This window comes from Centruroides vittatus, unplaced genomic scaffold, assembly GCF_030686945.1.
Source record: "Centruroides vittatus isolate TY-2023 unplaced genomic scaffold, ASM3068694v2 contig_1295, whole genome shotgun sequence".
In the NCBI taxonomy this organism is placed as follows: Eukaryota; Metazoa; Arthropoda; class Arachnida; order Scorpiones; family Buthidae; genus Centruroides; species Centruroides vittatus.
Window position 1 is genome coordinate 410,351 of NW_027120824.1, and position 21,840 is coordinate 432,190.

General features: G+C 31.8%; 2 protein-coding genes across 2 annotated transcripts; one reads left to right on the forward strand and one right to left on the reverse strand.

The window, feature by feature from the left end:
* Positions 1-5,280: 5,280 nt before the first annotated feature.
* LOC136989382 (zinc finger protein 345-like) lies at positions 5,281-6,464 on the reverse strand. Its single transcript, XM_067287504.1, has 2 exons — positions 6,072-6,464; positions 5,281-5,991 (listed from the first exon to the last, which is right to left on the reverse strand). Exons 1-2 carry the CDS (start codon positions 6,462-6,464, stop codon positions 5,281-5,283), a joined length of 1,104 nt encoding a protein of 367 aa, XP_067143605.1.
* A 12,747-nt stretch (positions 6,465-19,211) lies between these two features.
* LOC136989392 (zinc finger protein 570-like) lies at positions 19,212-19,976 on the forward strand. Its single transcript, XM_067287517.1, has one exon. The coding sequence runs from the start codon at positions 19,212-19,214 to the stop codon at positions 19,974-19,976; it is 765 nt and encodes a 254-aa protein (XP_067143618.1).
* The last annotated feature ends 1,864 nt before the right edge of the window (positions 19,977-21,840 follow it).

Sequence of the window (21,840 nt, forward strand, 5' to 3'; positions counted from 1 at the left end):
CCAGAATAAAGATAGTGTAAAAATGCCTTCTGTCTATTAATGCACCTAGTAGTGAAGATAAACAAGCAACAAAAGGAAAACACGGTCTCGGAGTACATAACTATAGTAATAATAAATTACTCGCTATAACGCAGAAGTTTTTAATACGTGTAATAATAAACAATTTATTATCATCAAATATGCTCAATTTTTCAAATTGGCCCTGCAATAGGTGTTCTTAACCTCAAAGATTCATTTGGCAACAAAATCGTGTATGGCATTATTCCAGAAGGACCATTTCGACAGAGAATCATCCGACATTATTACTTTCCTTCTCGATTTGCAGCCATAATTCATTATATTTTTTTTTTTTTTTTTTTTTTTTTTGAACGTTGCATAGTGAGATTCTATCATTACAATGAAATAGGTGTATTAATAATTTGAAATATTTATTTAAATAGTTTGAACGAAACATCTGCATATGGAGTTACAAAATATATTTGAAGAATCCACTTTATATGGGAAAAGAGAGGCAAATTGCGAGATTCAAAAAATGGTTTTCTCAGTTTTACTGCGAAAACAGCCCAAGGATTGAAGAAAAAGATCTTAATTGGTGATTGGAAGTAGGCCTAATTTTCTAGCTTATAGAGGTTTCGACTGAAATTCACATATTTCTTAAATTTCCGCTTTTCTTAATCATAATTGACTAAATTGTAATTTATGGCGTACAATATTTATTTATTACTGCGAAATTACACTTAAGTAGCGATTTATTGTCAAATATCTATTTTCTTTATTGTATTTTAATAATTAAATTTTTTTTTTTAACAACGAAATATAAAACAAAGTCGATAGTGTGTTTTATTGATTGTTGCTTCTGTTCACAAATTTTAGAACATTTTGCAAATTGATATTAAAATTTCGTTGAAAGTTTAATGACAACAAAAAGGAATTTTATTGTTTATTTAGCGTGAACCTTAAACTGCTGTAGCATAACAAACAGCACTAAAATTTAAAAAAAAAGGATAGAAACCGAATTATTAAAAATTTCTTGGAATTCATAAACATCTTAAAATTAGCATTGTTGCGAAATAACAAAATCATTTAAAAGTTTTTCCAATAATAGCAGTAAATGAACAATAAAGGTTGCTTAGCCAACCACTGGCTAACTGGTTCTGTTCCCTGAACACTGGGAGTTCAATCGTGGGTTTCCTTTTCGCCAGAACAATATTAGCATTTCACTGGTCGATTGTCTATCACGTGATGTGAGGTTTCGAAATTACATTTAATGTACAAATTGACGCAATCTTAATGATTTATGTTATGGCCACTGGTTATCAGAAATTATGATTGTATGATTTATTTTTGTACTTTTCTTTCTTTATAATGTTTTATTTGCGTTTTTTCGTAATTAGATACGCTACAGCTTAAAAATAAACATATCGATTTTCACTTGCAAAATTATCACAACTGTCACTAATTGACATCAGTTTCTTTGTAATCGGAGAGGAATAGATCGTTTGTCAATATCCAGTGTTAAGTGTTTATTGCTTTTGTGGTAAACTGAGTAGAGCAGGAAAAGTCACATTCATTTCTACAATAAACCGCGAAGTGTTTTATTACTGTATAAACAAAAGCTCTCCACATCAGTTGTTATTCTTAGTAATTGCAGAGGAGTAGATCATGTGTCAATGTCAGGTTAGTGAAAGAATATTAAGCTTGCAAGTGAGTGTCATGTGATCTGCCACCCACTCCCCACCGTTAATGACAACAACGTGCCAAGTGTCTTATTATCCTGTAAACAAAATCTCCCTTACCTGTTGAAAGTGGGTTAGATGTCAAAGTTATTGATTAAGCCTAACACACGATTATATCACATGAAAAATGAAAAATGAAATTCATGAGTAAAAATGTAAAAAATATCTGTTAAATCTTAAATTAAACATTCTTATGCGTAAAACAAAATAAAAATTTTGTCAATTTGTCGATTTACAACTCAGAAAGAAGCAATTGAAAATAGGGTCATAAATCTATTAACGTTTATTGCTTTCACAGTAGGGAGTAAAGCGGAGTCTATTGACAAATTTTCTTGCAGTAGTACGAAATTTGTACTGACTTTACTTGAATGAGTCATATTTCTTCCTTATTTACAAACTGGATGGCAATCGGTGATACATGAGATAAATTACAACGAGTTGAAATTTGATATGTTTATTTTTTGCGTTTTTCGTTTCAAATTACATTAAATTTGACACAAATAAAGCATTTTTGTCAATAAAGAAATATTTTACCTGTTTAAAAGTAGAAAAAAATAAAGAAAACAAAGATGTAATTATAATTTTTGGAGCGAAGCCGAAAATTTTACAATCTAAAGATAAAAAATAAAATCTGTTGGACTCCTGGCAACCAAAAATCGATCGAAAAATCACGTGACTGCAGAAGGGCAAGTGGTGGGTAAGATCGTTTGAATCGAATGAAAATGATAAAGTATAGCAACTACCACGATTAAAGCAGCCGAAGTAAAGAAATCAAGAATACTAGAGAGCAAAATAAGTATTGCAACGCATCTCGAAAACGAATTAGAAATCTTCCAGGCTACGGGTGAAAAAAAAAACATAACATCCATCTTCTCTTAAATGCATTAAAGTCGATTCCACTCTCATCAGTTAAATCGAAGAAGGCATTCTCAGTAGCAGGACTTTTCTTTAGTTAAATAAGAATCAAATTCAGTAATCGCAGTGTTAACTATCTTTGTTTTTTAAAATTTTATTATAAAATTTTACAATAATAGTTTGTATTATGCTTGATTTAAAAAAAACGAGAATTACCTTCTAAGTAAGAAGTTTAATCTATGTTAATTTTTTTCTTTAAATTTTCAAGTCAATTTAAAGGAGGAGGACCTGATTATTGCTTTTGGTAGAGAACAGATATGTTCTCTACCAAAAGCAATAATCAGGTCCTCTTTCTTTCGAGACTAGTTAGAAAATTTTTAGATGGCTCTAAAATTTTTTATTTTAGGTTTTTGCAAAAATGCAAAAATCGGCATCTGAAATAGTACAGTAGAAGCCAAGTTCTCTGTGTAGTTGTTAAAAGAGAAGATATGGAATTTATGCAAGTTTAACACTAAAAAATTACAAATTTTTAGAATTATTTCAAACAATGAATAAGTAAGTAATATATAATTAAAACGCACATTGATTGGAGTAAAGGGTAATGTAAACACGATGTCAGTTACCTCAGTCAGTGTCAAGTGCAATACGTTTTTTTTTGGAGCTTGAGTATACCAGGAGCACTAGTAATTTTGATTGCTCTGTTCCTTTAGTTATTCTATTCACATTTATTTTTGACATTTAGCAAGCGTGCCATAGGGCAATGTCCGCTAATTATGCATCTGATTGCTAATTTGACATTTGGCAACACTGTGGTCCTGTTCTGCTTCTGAAGTAACTCCGGGGGTTTATGATAGCGTGGTATAAACTCGGTTGAAGTTTGGAGGATAGTGCGAGGGAAACTGCAATGGCAATTTGATTCTCTACGCAAAATCAGATATAGTAACTTTTTAAAAATCTATATTTTCTTTCGGAGTTTACATCAATTTTCAATTTCGGATTTTACTGAGTCCACAGCCAAAAATAAAAGTAAAAAACGGACTTTTGCATATAGCCCGATGACTTGAAAATCAAAAGATTTTTCAACATTTCTTTACTGCACAAATGAGTGAAGAATTTGAATTTTCAATACAACCATCTCAGACACGATTTCAGTTATCGTAACAAGAATATATTTTTTAAGTACATTTAACAAAATGCACTTTGGACACATATCAGTTAGAACTACAATAATTTTTAAGCTTCTTGTAAGAGATAAAAGTAGTTCAAATTGTGATTAATCGTACTTTAATTGTGTTGTGATCTTATAGTGCGTATATATATATATATATATATATATATATATATATATATATATCTTGTTGATTTTAATAATATATTTGAAGATTCGTAAGAAAAATGTGTATTTAATAATCTGATTTTTACACGAAACGTAAGATCATTTATCATTTACCTTCTATATATATATAAAACTAAATGTTTATATATATAAACATTTTAAGAATGTTAGGTTCCTTGGATGTTTTTCGCTATACACACACACGTAGACCTTTCGGCCAATTGCTACGAAACTCAGCAGTTACGTTTATACTACGCTAACTTAGATAACATTCCCCTGAACATATCTATTGTATTTCTGTATATCAATTAATTTTCATCTTTATTCGATTTGCTGATTCACATGTACCAACATCTATTGGTGCTACTTATAAATAAGCAAATGGTATGTTTGAATTAAAAGTAAATCAGCTAATGCAACTTCTAAAATTTTTATGCCACATTTAAATCGCAAGAAAATACTCTAAAAATACAGTAATTAATAATGAAATCTCCTGTATGAATTAATTTTATTTGAGGTCGTTTTCTGGTAATGTTGACTGGGTGGAATCGAAAGTGTTATCTTGTAAAAAGTCAGTAGAAATTTAATTTTCAATGTCTAACAACTCATGTGTTTTCATTTTTAAATGGTACTTTCTAAATTCTAATAAGTGCCCTCCAGTAGCCTAATGCATAAAACAATCAGGGGTTCAGGCATGGCAAACAGGCTGTAAGTTACGCGGTTTTCTTTACGTTAACAACACCTAAATAAAGTCCAGATTTTCATCAAAGTCTTTCTGGAGTAACTGGAATCTTCAGTCAGCGATATCTCGGATTAAGAAGCGAATCACTTAATTGAATCCTGAGAAGGGACATGCCTAGCCAGCCGAAAACGTTTTATTGATTAATAGATGTTCTGTATACATATACAGGGTATCCGAAAAAGATGTACTCACTCTTTGATTGTCAAATATATAAATATTTTTTGTAAATAGACGTGTCTTGACAAACACACAGTCCTAAGAAGTTAAATCAATAAACAAATAAATAAATACATTAATTTAAAACGTATTACTAAATTAAATAAACATATTATTATTCGTCTATCAAAGAGTGAGTACCACTTTTTGGGACACCCTGTACTAGAGTTATTATCAATATATCAAACTAAAAATGTTATATTCTTAATGAAAAACAGTACTTTCTCTTATCACTAAATTTAATGTAAATGTATTAAATAGATAAATGTAAGAAATTTATTATTTTTACAATAAACTTTATTTTAAAATCACTTCAAAATACTTAAAATTGTCAACAAAGTTTTTGTTGGCATATTTACAATCGAAATTTTTAAAACAAAATTTGTATTAGCTGATCAATGATATTCAAGATGAACTTCATAATCTTCTTCCCAAGCGAATGTTACACTGCATTTATTGCAATGGTAAGACGAATTAGGCAAATGATCGTGTATTGTTTTATGTTCTTCTAAGGCCGTATGGCTGCAGAACACTTGAAGACAAATAATGCAATTAAATGGGTATAGATTGTGCATTATACGATGAGCACCCAGGTTAGCTTCAGTTTGAAATTGACTATTACACATGAGACAAATCAATGGTCTGTATTCATAATAAGTGGAAAGATGCTGAATTAAATGATTTTCTTCTTCGAAACAACGATTGCTGTTAACACAATCACTGGGAATTACATTTGAGTAAGTCGTTGTATTGTTACTTTCTTCCATTCCAGGAGAGAAATTTTGATGGGGTGTTTCACACTTGTGTAGTATTTCTCTCAGATGTCTTCTGCAATGACAATCTAATATCCATTCTTCAGGAAAAGATTTATTACATATTTCACATTTGTGTGGTGTTTCTCCGATGTAGACTTTTTTATGATGAGTTAAAGAGGATTTGGTTTTGAAACGTTTATTACATATTCTGCACTCATAGGGTTTTTCTCCCATGTGAATTCTTTGATGACGACTCAAATCACTCGATTGAACAAAACATTTATTACATGTATTACATTTGTATGGTTTTTCTCCTGTGTGCATTCTGATATGACGTTTTAAGATGTTCGACTGAGTAAAACATTTATCACATATTTTACACTTGTATGGTTTTTTCCTGTGTGGATTCTCAGATGGTCATAAAAATTGCTTGAATGAGCAAAACATTTATTACATGTCTTACATTTGTATGGTTTTTCTCCCGTGTGAGTTCTGAGATGTCGCTTCAAACTAGTCGAATCAGTAAAACATTTATTACACGTCTTACATTTGTATGGTTTTTCTCCCGTGTGAGTTCTGAGATGTCGCTTCAAACTAGTCGAATCAGTAAAACATTTATTACACGTCTTACATTTGTATGGTTTTTCTCCCGTGTGAGTTCTGAGATGTCGCTTCAAACTGGTCGAATCAGTAAAACATTTATTACATGTTTTACATATGTAGGGTGTTATTCCTGTATGGATTCTGAGATGACAACTTAAATTCTGTTTACTAGCAAACGACTTATCGCAAATCTTGCATTCATATGTCATTGTGCTATCCATGTCTATCAACACCTACAAAAGAAACAATGCATTTCAGAGCTATTTTATTGATATTGCAATTTTTTCTTAATTTACACTTAATAACTATACATCCTGATAGTAACTTACGTGTTTTAGAATACAATATATGATGTTGAGAATTCTTTACATCAGGATATATCTTTCAACTATAACATATAATAGTCTCCATATTCTATAGTGTAATTTTATTTGTCGATAAAAGTGAATTTCAAAGTAGATGCAAATTATGTTATAGTATAGTAGCAGCTGCTGCCGTGTTGACTTTTACCAAAAATTACTGAAACCAGAAAGTTCTTTTTAAATTTATATAGTTTTACAGTTCTGTTTGCAGCGCAATTTATTATGTAGCACACCATTTTTCGTAACAAAATTAGAATGTCCACAAATTTTGGCTTATTTATCAGGGCTACAAAGTTCTCTGAGTACCACAACTTTATAACCTATGCTGCAAATTACATTAATTTTTAATCATAGTGTGTGGACACTCACGTACGTGAGTATCAATACACTACTCTGTACGTTTTACATTACAATTTAAATAAAAAATAATTCACTAATCGAAATTACTATAATTTCTGGATGACATTAGAATGTAACGAAATCATTCAATGATTCCTTAATTAAGTAAAAATACGAATTTTTAAATATAATCCGTTTCGCATTATTGTATTAATAGAAAACAAAGTGGCCAATAATAAATTAAAAATAAGAATTCTCAGGTTTTACTTTTGACCACATCCATTGAATTTCTGGAATTGGCATTGTATATAATAAAAGCAAGTTTACAAAATCGATATTGTACGAAAATATAACTAAATAAGGATTTGTCCGAAAATTCAATCTCGTTTCTACAATCCGCCCAGTGAGACGATCTGTATTTAATAATTTCATTTTACTTAAAATAATATAAATTATAATTGTAAAAGAATATTTTAATTTTAAAATATTTCAGATACTCACACAATAAAACCAGTCGTATTTTCACTTCGAATTTCTGTCGATTTACACGAACAATTTCCTTTCTCTTCCAGCAACTACAAACACTCACTACTTCTGTCGATTCTCTAACGAAATTTGCATAAAAAAGCATTGTATTTTAATTTTGAACAATCGTAAATATGATTGAAAATTTTATTTCTTTATATCTTTTTGTTATAAAAATTTCTTTTTGTAATTTATATTTAATCCTAATCAGGCAAGCTAGTTTCTGCTGTTTGATGGAGAATATTTTAGGTAAATACTTTTATAAATCTACAATAGATAGATTAATTTTCCAAATGTTAGTATTTTTAATGAAATTTAAAAATCATGTTATTGCAACTGATGACGTTTTAATTTAAAAATAATCATATTTATTGAAAATCAATACTATAAAATTAATACTTTGCAATTCAATATTTTTCTACTCTGTTGTTAAAATAATATTTTTATGATTCTAATTATTTCAGAATCGAAATTTTTCTGCATCAATTACAAAATATTCCAAACTTTTCTGATATATATATGCGCTGCATAGCGCCAAAATCGAAACCTGGCAATAATTTTATTAAAGTGGCAATAAAAGCATAATAATAGAAATTGCAAATGGCGGTAAAAAATCCAAACCGTTTGTTTCAGAACAAAATTGAATCACAAATTACACTTCGGGAAAACACCAAAATGTCGAGATTCATTCCGATAAGAGTTCTGTGCACTACACACCTTAGGATGCATATACTTTTTGTATGAAACTGATTAAATATTAATATTAAGGACAGTAAGGCTTTTACAATCAATTGATTAAATATTACATTAATCATAAGACAAAAAACACCTTGATGCTGAGAACGTTTAAATTTAATCAAAAACAAACGTTTTCGGCCCACTCCATGAGCCATCGTCAGGCTAACTACATTCGAATACAATTTCGAACAAGCAATTTCAAATTGAAATAAACTACAAAAGAACTCACGCGCTACGCTGGATAACGTAAACTAAAACTAATATAAACAACATAGAAAATAATAAAATAAAATATGTCAATGTTACATGTGTACATTGTAAAAATCTATAGTCTATAGTTCTCTAGGCAATCCTTTTGCCGTATCTAATGTATTCCTGTGACTTTTTTAATTAAAAACTTCCAAGCTGATGGTAAAATCGCCGCATCCTTGTAATTTAAGCATTTTTTGGTTAAGCCGGACTTATAAATTTCACATTTTTCGGTTGTAGCCGCAAGTGTCGGCGAATGTATCGGTGTTAAGATCCTGGCTTCATCCCATTTCACCACGGACCCCTCAGTCTGCGCCATTTTTGCTAACGTTGTTGTGCATTTACCCTTCGCCACGTCATATCTGTGTTCCTTAATCTTTTTACTTAGGCTTCTCGTCGTGACCCCGATGTATTCTTTATCAATCTTTAACTGGTCGTTGCTGTACGGTATCGAGTACACACCTGGTTGTTCACTCGGTCTAATTGCATCTTTGTCGTTCCTTAGTAGCCTATATATCGAGGGAGCTCTTTTGTATACAATAGTGCTGTTCATGCGGCCCGCAATACCTTCCGACCGTATAATAAACGTCTATCATCGGTCATGGAAGGTATTGCGGGCCGCATGAACAGCACTATTGTATACAAAAGAGCTCCCTCGATATATAGGCTACTAAGGAACGACAAAGATGCAATTAGACCGAGTGAACAACCAGGTGTGTACTCGATACCGTACAGCAACGACCAGTTAAAGATTGATAAAGAATACATCGGGGTCACGACGAGAAGCCTAAGTAAAAAGATTAAGGAACACAGATATGACGTGGCGAAGGGTAAATGCACAACAACGTTAGCAAAAATGGCGCACACTGAGGGGTCCGTGGTGAAATGGGATGAAGCCAGGATCTTAACACCGATACATTCGCCGACACTTGCGGCTACAACCGAAAAATGTGAAATTTATAAGTCCGGCTTAACCAAAAAATGCTTAAATTACAAGGATGCGGCGATTTTACCATCAGCTTGGAAGTTTTTAATTAAAAAAGTCACAGGAATACATTAGATACGGCAAAAGGATTGCCTAGAGAACTATAGACTATAGATTTTTACAATGTACACATGTAACATTGACATATTTTATTTTATTATTTTCTATGTTGTTTATATTAGTTTTAGTTTACGTTATCCAGCGTAGCGCGTGAGTTCTTTTGTAGTTTATTTCAATTTGAAATTGCTTGTTCGAAATTGTATTCGAATGTAGTTAGCCTGACGATGGCTCATGGAGTGGGCCGAAAACGTTTGTTTTTGATTAAATTTAAACGTTCTCAGCATCAAGGTGTTTTTTGTCTTATAGAACATACTTTACTTTTTATTTTGTATAGTATTTCGTTAATTTTTTTCTAAGAATTAACGTAAGGTCTTTTTTTAAAAAAAATGATAAAAACCAATTTTAAAAAAGATTTTTAAAGGAATGGGTATAAAAATTTAATTAAATTCAGTTATAAAACAGAAGACTAGTGAAACCTCACATCGTTCTCTTCCAATAACCGTATTGAATCAGAGAGATAGTCTGATTTAATTTTTTTTCTTTGTATGATTGACTTCTAAAATTGTGAAGGGTTGGTAAGGGGACTTACATTCGGCTTAAGGCTTCGAAATGCTTAAATCCGACCCTGTGTCCCATACAAAATAACTGGCAATTTAACTTTAAGAAAATATCTTTTAAAATTGACAGCATAACTTGTTCGTGGAAAGTTGGACAATCGGGAAACTGCCAATTCTTAAGTCTAATTCACTCTTTCACAATTCGGAGAAGCTCATAAATATAACCGACCGATTTCCGAATAATCATCTGTTTTTCGTGTGAGAATAGACAAAAACTTATATTAGGCTTCCGTAAATCTTCGAAATTGCAATTTGAAACGCAACAGAAAGCTTTGCTTCTTCTATTGTTATTCATAGTTACTGCTGATAATACACAAGAATTAATCAAACGACCCAGATGGAATAGTTTTGTTTTTAAACACCAGAGGGCGAGCATCCGGTGAAAAATGCGAATAACGAAATTCACAAGCTAAGGTTTGACAACGACGATGTATTTTTCGAGATTAACTTGTTAAAAAGAGAACAATCAAATTACTTTAAAATTCAGATTAAATGTTTATAACTATAAATTTATAAACACGTATGTTTTACATAGCCTAACTAATCCTTTAAATTTAAAAATGTAAAGTTATATAACAATAATTTATATGTAAGATGTGGATTAATAGGCTACTACATAAAGACTTTTCTGTTTGATAATGTTTTGCTTAAAAACAACAGATGCGACACGCGTCAGAGCGAAGTTCTCACACCCAGTGTTTTTTCCATTCCAATACCTCGCGGACCGATACTTTTGTGAATTAAAATAAAAGTACAGTCAAACCTGTTTTTGTGCGGTGTTTTTCTGTGCGATTTTTATTTGTGCGATTTGTTTTGTGCGATTTTTTTTGTGCGGTATATAAAAATTTCAAACAAATTGGAACATAATTGACGCCTGTAAAATTTTTTAAAACTCTATTGGTTGTTTTCTATGACATCAGCAGGTTTTTTCATTTTTTACACAGTAAAATTTTTTTCTCATACGTTTATTTCGGTCCCCTCTTATTTTAATAGCATAAAAACCATAAATATTATGTTATATTTGAACAGATGCGGTAAGTTAGCTCCCCTCCAGCTTTAGACTGAGGGTGTGAAATTTCACGCCTTGTTAAATGAAATAACACTTCCTGCAGCTATATTTATCAAATAAAATCATTATTTAACGATTATTTTTAACTTTTTAATGTTAGATTCGTATTTAAGTGGAAATAATTAATTAATATAAAAATTCAAAATTCTTAGAGGATTTTTTCTCCATTAGGTGTTGCAGAAAAAGGCCCAGAGAGTTAAAAAAAAAGCAATTTTTAGTTATTTCGTACAGTTTCGAGTTATTTTCTACGTGAGACTTTTTTTATGCGGTCCCTATTCACCGCATAAAAAAATATTTTTTTAGTTATGTTGCGAAAACTATTTTTTATAGCCACTCGTGAAGTTTCGCGCGATTTTTTTTTATGCATTTTCTTTTATGCGGTCCCTATCCCCCGCATAAAAACAGGTTTGACTGTAATGATAAGGCGGATCACAGTTTGAGTACGTCCAGTTAGACCGCGAGCGACTTTCTTTTAATTTCTTTTATGAATCGCACAAATTTTACTTTTTATCAGACTTTTCAATTAAACACGCAAATATCTGCACACCAAAAGGTATACAAAAATGATTCCATATTGAAAGAAATCGGAAGTAACGTAGTCGACAGAAAATTGCCAACCCGGATGTATTTAAACAACGAATAACGTAACCTTTGTAGATATTTGGCTGGATTATTAATGCCTAATGTAACGAAAACGTTCGCCTGGTAAAAGTTTGTCTTGATATCTAAAAAGGTTTGGTTATTCATTTTTTAGTAACGCCGGATTAAAAACAAATCTTTAAACTTGGAAATTTTTCCTACTGCTTCGAGTCGAATAAAGTCGGATAAATGAAAGACTTCTGAAGGCGTTAAGCGACAATCCATCCTAAAAAGCAGTAAAATCTTATAATTTACTTGTGGTTGTAGCACCCTTAAATCTTTTCTAGAAAATTACTCTTTTAAAAGAGATTTTGTAGAAAAAGTAGTGTATATTTTTAATATTACTGTTAACGGTTAAACGTTTAAGAAAGGAATACAAACACAGCATTAAGTAACGCAAAACATGTATTATGTTACATAATTCATTTTTACATAAATATTTACATATACAAGCACCATAATGCGAGTCCATTTCGAAAACTGCGCAGATAAATTTTTCTTGTACTGTGTAGACTCGGGAAATAACAAAAATGACACATTTTCATGAATTGCTCGTAAGCAAAACATAGAGAATTCATTGAAGGAAAAATAGTTTTTTTTAATGATGTTAGTAAACTAGTAGACCTTATACTAAATGAACAAGGAACAATATCGTCTGCTTGGATTAATTAAAGTACGGTATTTTCTTCAACTATCACTATTTTAGCTGTACAGTACATATGACACACATGACAGTAATTCTTTCTTTAGGTAGGAGTAGCTGACCATTTACAGTCCAGCAGGGGATCTATTTCAGAATGAGTGTAAGTGGAGTATAAAGTAATTAAGTTTAAGTTCTATTTTCTTTAAGGTGACCAGATTTTAACATTTGTGAAGCGGGACAAAATTGACGGGGGAGTAGGAAGTTGTCTTCTTGAAAAAAATTGTTCTAGATCAAAATTTTATTATCAAAGAACGCAAAAATTGTATTGTTTTATTTTTTTAAATTTCAATGTATGTAAAATTTACAAATATAATAAATTTATATACTATTATAAATCTTTAAAAACTCTTTTTTTTCGCATATTTCTCAGTCGAGTGAATTTTTTAGTAGATTGCTGTCGTTTACAATGTCATTAAATTTTTCGCAAGAGTTTAAATTATATTTCACACGTAATATGGCTTTCAAAGTCTCAACACTTAATTGTGATTAATCGGATATCCACGAAAGCGCCCTTATTAAACTTGTAAATAAAACAGTGTTAATCTAAAATTTTACATAGTTGTATCGAAGAATATTTACAGTATTATATTATGAAATGAAATTTTACTAGTAACGTCTAAAACTGTTTTAAAATGTATTTATTTGATGTTTCAATAAATTTTCTTAACTATTTTCTATCTGAAATAAGATTTCTCCTTCTGCAGTAAATGTAATATTTTCTAAATGAATGAAATAAAATAAAACTAAGTTCGTACTTTAATACGTTGATACGCGCTTCTTATACTTAATCATTTAGTATAATCAGGGATGGGCAACCTTTTTCTATGTATCGGCCGTATTTAAAAACTTTTGAACTAACGCAGGCCCCAAACGAGAGATAAGAGAAAAAAGAAATGCCAGTAAATCACAATTATTTATTAATATGTAATTATAAATTAGCATAGCTGCTTTTTAATATTTATATAAACGATATTATAGAAACCATTCCCGAAAATAATAATACAGTAGAGCATCGATTATCCGACCCCCGATTAACCGACTTATCGGTTAACCGACCGCGTTCTAGTCTGCAAATTCAAATGTTTGCTAGTAATGTGGCGCTACAATATTTGGTTATGTCTTGGCTACTTTAATATTATTTTTGTTAAATTTTTGCATGTTTTAGCTGGCAGCACTGGCTCGACCGTGAAAGGGAGGCTAGTATTTAAACCAGGCCTAATACACTATACTAATAATGTATTTTTTCATACTTTTCGGTTATCCGACTTTTCAGTTATCCGACCAACCCCAGTCCCCAATTAAGTCGGATAATCGATGCTCTACTGTATTTATCAAATAAGAACAAAAAAGTCAACTTAGATGATATACAAGTAAGAATTAATAATAAACGTATTCAAAGAGTTAATACCGTAAAATATTTCGGTATTGAAATTGATGATAAATTACGATGGAACAATCATATAAATAATCTAACATTGTCTTTATCTAGATTTATTGGAATATTGAAAAGAATAATGAGTTTCATAAATTTTGAGACTGTTTTGCGTTTATATCACGCTTGTATGGAACCCAAACTTCGATATGGTATTTCCGTATGGGATACAGCTTCTGGCTGGCAGGAAAGAATCTTATATATATTCATATTTCAAACATTTTTTGAAGTTTAAATAAATGTTTGGCTTATATTATAGTTAAGAAGCTTAGTTATTAGTTATTATTCTTAATCTTAAGCTTAGTATAAGATTCTAGCTAATATTATACTTAATCTTAACTCATCACTTATTACATAAGTGATAAGTTAAATAAACACTTTAGGACCTCTAACTATAACTGTCAATAGAAAAAAAGAATTTGATTCTACCAAGAGTTAAGCACTGTTTTGGCGAGATGCACCGATCTACCGACTGATGTATAACTGGAATTCTTTAAAAGGATATAAAGATCTGAGAACTTATGGGCAATTTAAACGAGTTGTTAAAAAATTGAACGATGTCTAATTTTGTGTATTATTTATTTTTGTTGTTCTTTTTTTGTTTTGTTGATTGTTTATTTTCTGTATATGTATTTTTGTCGACACTTGGAAAAGGCCAATGGCCATAATGTCGTTTAGTTAAATAAACAAATAAATAAACATATACTGTACTTAATTTAGCTTCTAGAAATGATGTAAACGTAATATATCAGAAATGTTTGGTTAAATATTAGTCACTGCTAGTTTTAAATTATTTTCGATGTGTCTGCTAGCCGGTTTCTTGTTTTAATTCTTACTAAATTCATTACGAAAAACTATTCACATGAAAAAGTTGTAGAAAATAATCTAATTCACAAAACAACACATTTACTTATAGCTGAGACAATTTTATTGAGAAAACTAACGTTTTCGGCTTACTCAATAAGCCATCTTCAGGTTTTAACTTTCAAAAAAAAAAAAACATTATCGTTCCATTAAAAGAATACAATTGTTTGAAAAAATTCAAACCATTAGTAACGGACAAAAATAAAAAATAAAAATAAAAACAAAAAGGAAGAACATGGTAATATAAATAAATAAATATACAATAAAATCGTTATAGTGGGAATAAGAAGTAAAAAAACGAAAATAAAAATGATTCCACTGGTGATACTTTTTTAAAAAAGTGGCAGGTGTTGTTTTGTGAATTAGACTAATTATTGGCTGAGCTAGTATCTGCTTTATGTAGAAAATAACGTTGGAATTTTTGCTGCATACTTCCTTAAGCTGGGAAATTGATGTATTTATTCAAATATTTTACACATTTTAGGCGTCTAATTACTAGGTTTCTATTAGTGACCCCAATGTAGTTTTTATAAATGCCTAGTTCTTGGTTTTCATAAGGAATTTTGTACACTCCAGCTTATAAATGCCTAGTTCTTGGTTTTCATAAGGAATTTTGTACACTGACAACATTGATAAAGAAAGAATGGCTGGAGTGTACAAAATTCCTTATGAAAACCAAGAACTAGGCATTTATAAAAACTACATTGGGGTCACTAATAGAAACCTAGGGATTAGATTAAAGGAACACAGGTACAACATCAGCAAAAGGCGTCTAATTAGTTGAGTTCAAATTCTCAGAACTTGTAAAACTGTCAGTGGACCTTGAAAGGATTCCACTCATACGTTATAAAGGGTCTGTAATGAAGATTGACAGGTAGCTATGGGGTGTAAGAAAACAAATTATTTTTCCAAATAATTTCAAAAGAAAATATTTTAATTAATCCAAGCAGACGATATTATTATTACGAGTTACACCCGCAATATTCTGATACCAGTTTCGTCAAAGAATTAACTGACAACAAATACCGTATACGTAACGATCGAAGATAAATTACAATATAATGTTCACATTAAACACTTCCCATAAAAAAAGTATCATATACATATTTTGATTTTGAAGTAATAGGAAAGGCATCTTGATTTGGCTTTCTTGGTTTGACCGCACGATTATAACAAACAGTATCGTGTAACTTCTTACGTTCGAGTCGTGTATTGTCTGCCACTTAATACATGTTTGAAATAGTTTTTAATTACTTTGCTACGATATTTAAATAAAAATGTGAGTTTCACTCCTTCCACCTTTTCCTAGCCAACATTGTAATTTTTTCGATCACCGATATGAAATTTCGTTACGCAATGATCCCGTGAGTGAAGCTGTATCTTACCAAACTAAGATATTAATTACAATATTCATTGGGCTAGTCCATGGTTAGATTTTTTATTCCTATTACTTAATGAAAAAAAGGGGTGTGTGAACATTGCTGTGAGGCGTGTTGCATCTAAATTTAGTCATTTTAAATTAAAATAATTAGGCTATATAAAACATATATGTTTATAAATTTAGATAATAAATTTATATTTATAAACATTTAATCTGAATTTTAAAGTAATTTGATTCCGTTCTCTTTTTAACAAGTTAAACTCGAAAAATAAATCGTCGTTGTCAAAAATCTTAACTCGTGAAGTTCGTTATAGAATGTCCCAGTTTTACGGAAGCGTAACTCGAGCAAAGTTCGTCAAATGTCCATGCCGGTTGCCCCCAAAAAGTAGTCACGTGTTAGCAATAAAGGATAATTCTGAACTCGTTTCTACATTCTGGCGGGAAGCTCGCTGTCGGACGCGACAACGTTTGTAATAGTAGTTTACGGTAGAAGGCAACGTAGCGCGTGCTCCATGGCTCAGATAGTTCCGCAGTTTTAGTGTCCATTATGTAGTTTTATGAATGAAAAATTACAAGTTGTGAAAGCGCACGTCAACATACATCACCGTGTGGGTATATACATATATACTATAAGTGGTAAGTGTTGTCTCGAAAGTTTTTCGTAACTACTTTGAATGACATTGAAAGCCTTTTTTCCAATTTTGTCTCTAAAAACGCTTATTTTAAAATTATAGATCCTGCTGTCACGATACTGTCGATACTACGGACGTCGCCATCTTTTTCTTTCTTTGTCTGTCGTTCGTTCTCAATGTTTACAAACGATCGCTATTAACGAACGCGCTCTACGTCTTTGCTCTATCACGTGATATAGCTGACCGGAAACGCATCGAAGCTGTAGTCATGTGACCGATGATGTCGAGAGAGCTAGTCACGTGACTGGATGACGTGATCGAGGTCACGTGACACGAATTGTAAGCGTCCGCCGTCCAACGTGCTACTCCGCAATGTGAACAACGTTAAACAAAGGCGGCTCCCACCGTGCACAGTCGGTAAGTAATCCGATGAGTTTTCGCTTATAGCTCTTAATATACGCTTCGCCCCCAAAAATGTCTATGTATTTAGGACACGTCTACTAGACAGGTGTCTTAAGAGAGCAAAATTAGAAAAAAAAACGCCCCATTCAGTACTTCTAGACATTTACTGTTTTCTTTTGTAGTGTGTCCACGTGGATGGATTACTGGCACTTAAATCGGTTGTCTGATCGTAGCGGTTTCGTGAATCAGCATTCTACGGGTTGAGGTGCTAAAATTGGACTGTTCATTCTTAAAAAAAGTAAAGATCAGTGAAAAGGTGCTTAAAGTTATCACAGAGTTCGATACAGAGGTAAGAAGATTTACAATAATTGTTGATTTACTCTCTCTCTCGATAATCTTTTCTAAGATCAAAACTAGCTAAACATAAAAATTTCTCAAAGGGGTAAACTAAACGTTAAAATAATGTGGAATATAACGCGAATACGAAGGTATAAAATAATTTTTAGGATAATATAAAATAAAGATACAAATGGATTACAATATGGCGGTTGGGTGTTTAGTTAAAAATGTATCGTCTTCCGATTAGGTAGAACTATTTGAGCATTCGCAAGGTCTAGGGTTAATCTGGCGGCTTCGATGATGTTTTGTCCCAAAATCCCTTCACACGGGGTTGTGACCTCGGCTCGTACGATATCACAGGGTATATTAACTTTCCTTCCTCGGAATTTAAAAGTGGGTATTGCCGTCCGTTCCTATGGCGGTGGTTGGCTTTCCTAAGACGTTTCCTAATTTTTGTTTACGTCTAAACTTTATAGGAGCTTTTCCTTTTAATCTATTGGCTAGGGTATTTGATAAGAGCGTGCGCTTTACTCTAGGGTCAATTTGCATTTTCACAGGAACGTTGTTAACATAGACTAATATGATGGGGTTAGGTCCTGAAAAGGTTGTCGTTAGTCCTATTTTGCCTGTCTAGTGGGTTCGATCCTCAGCGGTAGGCTGCGGTCGGAAACGGACCCGGTTACTGTCCGGACCTCTTTCCCGTCTCTGTGGGGAGTCATTTCGTTGTCGCGCGCCTCGATTGTTATCATAATTATCTCGGCTATCGGGCGAATTCCGGATTAGGTTAGGTTGATTATTTGGTCGATGAGGAGGAATAGGACGATATTCGCTCCGGATAACAACGATTTAATGGAAAACAAAATATACGTTACAAAAATCCGACAAAAAAAAGAGGGGACCTATAAAAAGATATATATCCCTACCATGCGAGGAGAGAGAGAGAGAGAGAGAGAGCTCTCTCTCTCTCTCTCTCCTCCACAGAAATAGGTTTCATAACTCTTGGACAATCAGTAATTCAAATATGCGGTTGGTCACGATGATCGAATATTCCTTTAAAGGGAAGGGTCGGTGGCACTTGAGGCACAAAAGTCAAATATATTCCGTAGGCACAAAGGGTAAGATCGCGACTCGATCTAAATCGATGATTGACTCCCCTGAATGGAGGAAGGAAGCATCTTATATAGCTTTTTGCTGGGAAAGTTTGCATCTGCTTGTGCATGTGCTTAGGCCATAGGTGTTCCCGGGATTGGAAACAATACGGCGAATTCGGGCGCTAACTATAGACTTAAGTTGCAAGATGATCTGTATTCAGCGTAAGAACAATGCATAGTTGACAGTTATACGGCTGGGGACGCATATTTTCTCGTCCAGGACCGTTTTTAGGCAGGATGTTTATAATAGGAAAATTTTCGATTCAATATAGGGAACAATTTTATTATAATTCGTATTATATTCGGATTATATCCGGATATAAGAAAGGAGTAATTATTAATTCGGATATAATTTATTATAATTTTACGTTCAAGGGGATTTCCAGATCTCACAGTAGTTATTAACTGTAATTTAAGGAAAAATTTCAATGTAATAGAATAACTCTAAAATACCGTTTTTCTTTTCTAGGTGTTGGTAGGCATGGCTAGTACTATCACGTACAAATGCGCGATTTGTTATAAGTCGTTTGTTCGTAAACACAGTTTAATTTGTCATATCAGAATCCACACGGGAGAAAAACCATACAAATGTAAAACATGTAATAAAAGTTTTGCAGAATTTGGCAATTTGCAACGTCATCACAGAACACACACGGGAGAAAAACCATACAAATCTATGACATGTAATAAATGTTTTGCTCAATTGAGCGGTTTGAATTGCCATGTCAGAATCCACACGGGTGAGAAACCCTACGAGTGCAGAATATGTAATAAACGTTTCAGGAACAAATCTTCTTTAACTCATCATCAAAAAATCTACATCGGAGAAACATCACACAAATGTAAAATGTGTAATAAATCTTTTCCTGAAGAATGGATATTAGATTGTCATTGCAGAAGACATCTGAGAGAAATACTACACAAGTATGAAACTCCCCATCAAAATTTCTCTCCTGGAATAGAAGAAAGTAACAATACAACGACTTACTCAAATGTAATTCCAAGCGATTATGTTAACAGCAATCGTCGTTTCGAAGAAGAAAATCATTTAATTCAGCATCTTTCCACTCTTTCTGAATACAGACAATTAATTTGTCTTGTGTGTAATAGTCAATTTCAAACTGAAGCTAACTTGAATGCTCATCGTATAATGCACAATCTATACCCATTTAATTGCATTATTTGTCTTCAAATGTTCTGCAGCCATAAGGCTTTGAAGAACACAAAACAATACACGATTCATTGACTAATTCGTCTTACCATTGCAATAAATGCAGTGTAACATTTGCTTGGGAAGAAGATTATGAAGTTCATCTTGAATATCATTGATCAGCCAATATATATTTTGTTTAAAAAATTACGATTGAAAATGTGCCAATATAAATTTGTCAACAATTTTAAGTATTTTAAAGTGATTTTAAAATAAAATTTTTTGTGAAAATAATTAATTTCTCACATTTATTTATTTAATACATTTAAAATAAATTTCGTGATAGGAGAAAGTACTGTTTTTCATTAAGAGGATAACGTTTTTACTTTCATATACAGGTATACCTCGAGTTACGTCGTTCTCTGTTATATACGTCGTTTATCAAAAAAGTTTATGGTAAAATAAAAATCAAGTTTAAGTTATTTTATTCGATTTTAACTCTGTCCGCCACAAATATTAAAGTCGTAACGTCACTAGCGTTAAAAGCACGTAAAATCATATTAAAATATATTAACATTTACTGTTCATAATCATCATAAATCGTAGAGAACGAAACACGAAAACATCTATGTTTCTGTGTTGTTGGCTTATTTAGCTGTCTTTAAAGGCTTAGTATTGGCGTTTTCCACGTAGTTCCAACATCTACCGTTTCGCGTCGTTGTCGTGTCGCTAGTCGATATCGGTAAATTTAACATAAATTAGTTCATTTTCTACTATCGCAAAATAATTCTAATAACCGTATTTGTTATTTATCCTTAAAAAATCATAATATTTTATAATGTCTTAGAGAAATAACATTTAGAAATAAACAGTCTGCGATATACTGTAAACGTCACCAAATTGTAAACATGTACATTTACAACTATGTGCTGTACAGTACGTACATGTATTCGTAAAGTTTTTTCTGTACCATATTAAAAACTAAAATTTATTTGTTTATAAGCTTGAAATAGATTCTTATTAACCATATATTATTAAAAACGCATTTATAAACAAAAGACACAAGTGGAAATGGTAATTTGTGGTTTGGCCTAGTGACAAGTAAATTCGACTTACGTCACCTCTCCTGGAACCAATTACCGACGTAAGGTGAGGTATACCTGTATTAATAATAACTCTAGTATACAGAATATCTATTAATTAATCAAACGTTTTTGGCTGGCTACGCATGTCTCTCCCCAAGGACCATTTATTAACGGATTTTAAAAAAAGTAATAGAATTGATGCAAGTTTCATACTAAAAAATTACAACTCTAGAACTATATCAAACAATGAATAAGTAAGTAAAATGTAATTAAAGTACAGATTGATTTGGAGTTAAGGATAATGTAAACGCTATGTCAGTTACCCTCAAGTTAGTGTCAAGCGCAATGGGTTTCTTCCCTGGAGCTGGAGCAGATTCGGGGCACAGATATTGATTGTTCCATTGTTCCAGTTTTTATTAATATTTTTTGACATTTAGGAACCGAGCCATTCTGCATTCGTTTCCGCCTGTTAATTTGAATGTGGCAATGTTATAATAATATTCTGCTGATATAACTCCTGGAATTTCATGAGAAAGTGGCATGAGCTAGCTAAAAGTTTGGAAGACAATGTACGGTTAAACTTCAGACTCATATTGAGGGGACCTACAATAATGTTTAAGGCATTTCTAAAAGCAAGTTGAAAAATCTTCAATTTTTCCTTTATTTGTACTTTAAATGTGTTCTTGTCTTATGGTATATATCTTATTGATTTTAATAATGTTTTGAACATTTGAATGCTAAATATGTATTTAATAATTTGATTTTTACAGCAAACGTAAGTTTATTTCGTGGTTTATATTTTAATAATAATGTTAGAATTCGGAATTTATTTGTACGTTTGTTTGGTACAGTTTAATATGTAACAACTGAACAGG